This window comes from Triticum aestivum, chromosome 7D (assembly GCF_018294505.1).
Source record: "Triticum aestivum cultivar Chinese Spring chromosome 7D, IWGSC CS RefSeq v2.1, whole genome shotgun sequence".
Taxonomy (NCBI): Eukaryota; Viridiplantae; Streptophyta; class Magnoliopsida; order Poales; family Poaceae; genus Triticum; species Triticum aestivum.
This window is the reverse complement of record NC_057814.1, coordinates 92,845,241-92,850,566: the sequence shown is the minus strand read 5'-3', so window position 1 is coordinate 92,850,566 and position 5,326 is coordinate 92,845,241. Positions and strand designations below refer to the sequence as shown.

Genomic DNA, 5,326 nt, shown 5'->3' with positions numbered 1-5,326 from the left:
AACGAAGAGAGCCAGGAGAGTGGTGACTGCGAGTGGGCAGGGCGTGGTGAATGCAAGTAGGTGCGTGAATGCGAGTGGGTCAAATACTGAAATTGAATCGTGCAAAGTGCGTCCAAACTGAAACTGAAACTAGCATACTGAAACCGACACTTGCACACTGAAAACGCGCAAAATGAAGTGAAAATAAAATAGTGACTGAAACTCTTTTTGTTGGTAAAAAATGAAGCGCAAAGCTTTTGCTAAACTAGTGTCTGAGCTGGTGTGTTACTCTGAAGTGTAAAAAATGTCCAGTTTGCTCTCTTTATTTGAATTTTCAGTTCACTTCAAAGGATCACTATCAGGAGCCAAGTCTTTAATTTTTTGATCACCTCAGCGCATGAGCATAGCTCTGAAAACTGAATAATAAATCAGCCTATGAGCATGCATAGCTCTGCAAACTGAAACATAGAACTTGAGCAGGTAACAAATTCAGAGCAAAGTCCAGACTTTGCATTCATTTCAGAGCATTCAATACCAAATTTTTGTCTCACCATATAAATCACACTCACAATACATAGGAACTTGAATTTCATTCTCTGCAAATCAAGGGCGCAAACATCAACATCAATTATGCTGGACTTGGCCTCCATTGCTGAATGCTGAGTTGTTCGTTCTGAATCTTCAGTTTCAGTACATCGGCCTTCGGTTGACATCATCACGCAAATCACCATGCGGCAGTGGAAAAAAGGTAGAAGAGAGATTTTTGTGTCCAAGGGGAGACGGTGTAAAGATCGATCTAGAAGAAGTGTTTCCCTATTCATATATGATAGGTTCTGTTCGATTAGTGCAAGTCACGCGAGGCTATTTTTGGACAAAAAAATATTCATACCTTTGCTTCTCATTTAAGCATGCAATGCAAGCAGTGGATTGGGTAGCAAAAAGATGCACAGATACAGCATTACAGCTTACATGTAAAGGACTCAAACAATATTCATAAACTTCCAACCACAGTTTACATAGCCCCAAAACCATTACGTAACAATGTTTACAAAAAAACCATTACTTAACAAAATATTAAAACTACAGCTAAACCCTAGCTAGATAGTACAAGCTCTCGTAGGTAAAACCCAGGCATATATCTAGTAGCAAGCACCGCCCCTCAGGGCGAGGACGAGGTGGAGCACGTCGCCAGCCTTGATATTGTAGTCCTTTGCCGCCTTGTCGTCGGCGAGCTGCTTGCCGGCGAAGATGAGCCTCTGCTGGACGGGCGGGATGCCCTCCTTCTCCTCGACGCACTCCTTGATGCGGTCGACCGTGTCGGTGTGCTCGATGTCGATCTCGATCTCCTTGCCGGTGAGCGTCTTGACCTTGATGGAGAGGCCGCCGCGGAGGCGGAGCACGAGGTGCAGCGTCGACTCCTTCTGCACATTGTAGTCGGCGAGCGTGCGGCCGTCCTCGAGCTGCTTCCCGGCGAAGATGAGCCGCTGCTGGTCTGGTGGGATCCCCTCCTTGTCCTGGATCTTGGCCTTGACGTTGTCGATGGTGTCGCTGCTCTCCACCTCCAGCGTGATCGTCTTGCCCGTTAGGGTCTTCACGAAGATCTGCATCTTACGATGGTTGTTTGCGGCGAGGTGCGTCCTGGTTAAGTCGACGGAGCTTCGCCGGACTTGTGTTTCGATTCGATCTCTCTAGGCTCTAGCTTGTTGGTTGGCTTGAGATCGATGGGGTCGTGTGGACTATATATAGATGGAATCGCGTACGTGGCCGTGAGCTCTGCGTTTGCTCGACTCGGGCTTGGAATCCGATCCCTGCGGTGCCATGATTTCTTGCGCGAACTCTGCAACGATGTCGTTTCGTATTGGGCACCTTTTGGGCCCAGCACGTACGGCCCATGGAAAGTGAAAAGGCGATAACTGCGCGATTTTGGACGCGAGGCAGCCCAAGTTGAGGAATAGGCCTGATTGAGCCCAACCCGTATGGGTAACCAGACAACCCAGGCCCAGCCCTAAAGAGCACCTCCACTGCCCCTTCCAACCACGGCAGCTCCATGGCCAGGGACGAACCCTTCGCCGCCGCCGTGGACGTTGCCGACGGCGACTCAACCTCCTCCAGCCCAACCCTCACGCGCCTACGGGAAGCACTCGCCGCCCTCTCCGAGGTAACTGGTCGCTCAACCAACCATCTCGAACTCGCTACTTCTCCACGCCTTCCCCCAAACCGTAAGCTCCTGCCCTGCTCCAGGCGTTCGAGTCCGGCGACGCCGCCTCCTCCGACGCAGCAGCCGCCGCCGTCGCCGAGATCCTCAGCGCGTCCGATGCCGACGCGTCCGCCGCGCTCGCCGAGCAGATGCTCCGCGAGGTCCACGCGTTCCTCTCGTCCCCGTCCTCGAATCAGGTCCGACAGATTGTGCCGCGGCGCCTTCGGCTGTTCTCATCCTCGGCCGCTGAAATTGCGTTGCGTTTTGCGGCTGATGGTTCTCCTGATTCTGCTGCTATGCTGTGATAGATGGCCATGGACGCGCTGTCTCTGGAGCTTCCCAAGCCTGTGGCGAAGCTGGGTGCTCGGATGGGGAATTGCCGGGACATTGCCAGGACTATCATTGAGTTCTTTGCGTCGAATTGCAGCCCAAGGGACATGCTCTGCATCCTCTGCGAGGTCAGTTCCACAATTAATAAATAAGCAGTTCCCACTCTTGGAAACTTGAAGCTCCTTTTACCCACGACTGGAAAATAGATTATTTCCTATATTTAGGATGGCTAGTCTTTACACCGTGAAGCTTTTTAAACACTTTAATTATGTTAATATGTTAACGATTTTGGTTGCAATTTTAGTTCTATTAATGTCCAAATGTTCTTTCAATGGAAGATTATATATTTGTAAAAGGTTGGGGGGATAAGTAGGAGCATCACTGCACAAACTTAATCTAAGTTCTGACTGTAGATTTTGGGGGAGTGTGAAATTTTGGCATTCTGTGTTTAATTTTGTGCCTATGCTGATTTCGGCACTTATGTGATTGACACCTGCCTGGGCTCTGAGATGCTTGCTTTATATGTTTCCTTTTCCTTAAAGAGACACTGGTAAATTTAAAATCTCTGGTTATGAATTGATGCTGTGTGTCCAGATCTACTCCCTCCGTTCCTAAATATTTGTCTTTCTAGAGATTTCAACAAGTGACTACATACGGAGCACAATTAGTGAATCTACACTCTAAAATATGTCTATATACATCCGTATGTGGTAGTCCATTTGAAATCTCTAAAAAGACAAATATTTAGGAACGGAGGGAGTATGAAGTATCTGGGGACACGGGGCTTTAGCACCCAGTCATCCTTAAGCAGCTTCTCATATTCTCAAAATGCTAATATCATCATCCTTTTCTTTCTCTCTAGCTGATGCTCAGTTCTTTACTGTTACCTGGTCACCCATTTGGTTCATACTATTACCTTTATGTTGATGCAGGCATTAGATACACCAGTGGCATTAAATGGATCAGCATATCTTGTTATTCTACTAGATGGGCTTGCCAGCAGTATGTACATTATTTTATATTAACACTTCTACAGATTCCAATTAATTATTTGTTCTGCTAACTGGCAACAGTTTCTTGCCTTGAAACTTCAGCCTGATGCCCTCCTTACATTTTGTATGTACATAGGATAAGTTAGATATATACTCCCTCCACTCCATCAACAAGGCGTAATTTTTGTTTCGCTAAGATCATGGAGGTGCTGCGCATCTGAATTGTTTCCCATCTTACCTAGCCCTCATTAATGAGCAAGATTGTTTGTAGTTTATCCTGGCTGGACACTTAGCGTCTCCTCAATCGAACCATGGCCATGTACGGCTGATTGACGAGCAGTGATAATTAAATCCATTGTTTAGTCCACCAGTGCACATATTATAGAGAAGGGGGTATTTTTGGGAGGCCTAGTGCTAAACTACCCTTGCACCTTCTTTCCAGGAATTTTGACAAAAGAAAATTATGACTACTTTTCAGGAATGGAGGGAGTACATGCTAGAGCTATGTTGCACACCTTCCATCTATTTTTTTACCGATTAACATTATATGGATTTGAGTTCTTCATAGCTAATTGTTCTTTCGACTAGCGCTTATTTTGATTCAGAGGAGACATATTGAGCAAGTAAAGGTCGTACTTCCTGCCATCCTTCGAGTTATGCACGCTAATTTATCAGAATGTGATGAGGAACATGGAATGTCTGCTGTTGATCTGTTCAGTGCAGCCCTCAGAATAGGCAATGCTATACAAGAAATGTGCAAAACAATGGTTTGTTGATTTGAATACTCTGTTGACCATCTCATTTGTTCTATTGATTCTGAGGTATTTTTTGTTCACTAAAAGGTCAACCACAGGAAGGAAGAGCTATGTTCTATACTTGGTCTATACGCCCTTCAAAACATAGTGAGTACCAAATGGATGTTATTTCTAGAATATCCATGTATGTTACATCCACTTTGATATACAAGGCTCTTTTGCAGGCTCTTGTATCATCAGAAAGCAAACATCAGAATATTCAGTCTACTTGTGGTTCAGTTGTTCTTCAATATTCTAAACTTCTTATGTTTTGCGGGTTCACCTATTTGGGTCTTTTAACTGGTAATGATGTGACCTCAGCCACCACTAAGCTTTCTAAAGGTGACTCATCCAAATTATTCCCATCTTTCTGGTTCCTTGGAATAGTTGTATTATGTTTGCTTCATTGCTAACTGATGCATATGTCCGCAAATGATGTAGAAGAGGACGACAATTTTCTCGACTGCTTTTCTTTTGCTATGGACGGTGCAAGTCTTGTAGGTTTGAAAATCTTTCCTATCACACCACTTTCACTATTATTTAGAAGCTGCTTGGTCACATTCTTGAGCTCTCTTACAGTTGTGTGGACCTCTATGCATGATGATATGTCAAAATATGCTGGAGCAGAGTTTGAATCAGCACTGAAAGAAGTTCAAGACAATTGTATTAGGAAATGGGAAGCAATCAACATGTTTAGATATGTCTTGTCTTCAGTTAATTACTCATGGGCAATCAAATCTCACAGTCTGGACTTATTGTTGACTTTAGTTGATGATAAGTGTAGTGAGGAAACCAACGATCATGTAGATTTCCCATGTTCCACTCAAATTTTTGCCATACTCAAGGTAAGTTTGCACTTTCTTAGAGGTGAGTCAGTATATTCGAATATACTGTTTCAATATTATAAGTATTTCCCCAGGCCATTGAAAGAGTCATGATAGCTGCCCCAGATACGTTGATGCGGAAGAAAGCCTTTTCTGCCCTGAAAAGGGTATGTATCTTAAATTCACTTTGTGTGTGCAAAGAGAAGATTA

The 5,326-nt window shown here is 44.8% G+C and overlaps 2 protein-coding genes across 4 annotated transcripts in view; one reads left to right on the top strand and one right to left on the bottom strand.

Moving 5' to 3' along the window:
* Nucleotides 1-959: 959 nt before the first annotated feature.
* Nucleotides 960-1,715, bottom strand: LOC123164545 (ubiquitin-NEDD8-like protein RUB2). Its single transcript, XM_044582065.1, has one exon. The coding sequence runs from the start codon at nt 1,584-1,586 to the stop codon at nt 1,119-1,121; it is 468 nt and encodes a 155-aa protein (XP_044438000.1). The 5' UTR covers nt 1,587-1,715; the 3' UTR covers nt 960-1,118.
* A 203-nt stretch (nt 1,716-1,918) lies between these two features.
* Nucleotides 1,919-5,326, top strand: part of LOC123164543 (aberrant root formation protein 4) — a 9,057-nt gene continuing 5,649 nt past the window's right edge. For 2 of the 3 annotated variants that reach the window (XM_044582062.1, XM_044582064.1), the window contains exons 1-10: nt 1,919-2,137; nt 2,221-2,373; nt 2,485-2,634; nt 3,439-3,508; nt 4,087-4,265; nt 4,341-4,400; nt 4,466-4,634; nt 4,734-4,793; nt 4,872-5,137; nt 5,212-5,283. In XM_044582062.1, coding sequence (XP_044437997.1) covers nt 2,027-2,137; nt 2,221-2,373; nt 2,485-2,634; nt 3,439-3,508; nt 4,087-4,265; nt 4,341-4,400; nt 4,466-4,634; nt 4,734-4,793; nt 4,872-5,137; nt 5,212-5,283 — 1,290 coding nt within the window. In that variant the 5' untranslated portion in view covers nt 1,919-2,026. The remainder of the gene's footprint in view (nt 2,138-2,220; nt 2,374-2,484; nt 2,635-3,438; nt 3,509-4,086; nt 4,266-4,340; nt 4,401-4,465; nt 4,635-4,733; nt 4,794-4,871; nt 5,138-5,211; nt 5,284-5,326) is intronic. The other variant, XM_044582063.1, reaches the window with a different exon arrangement.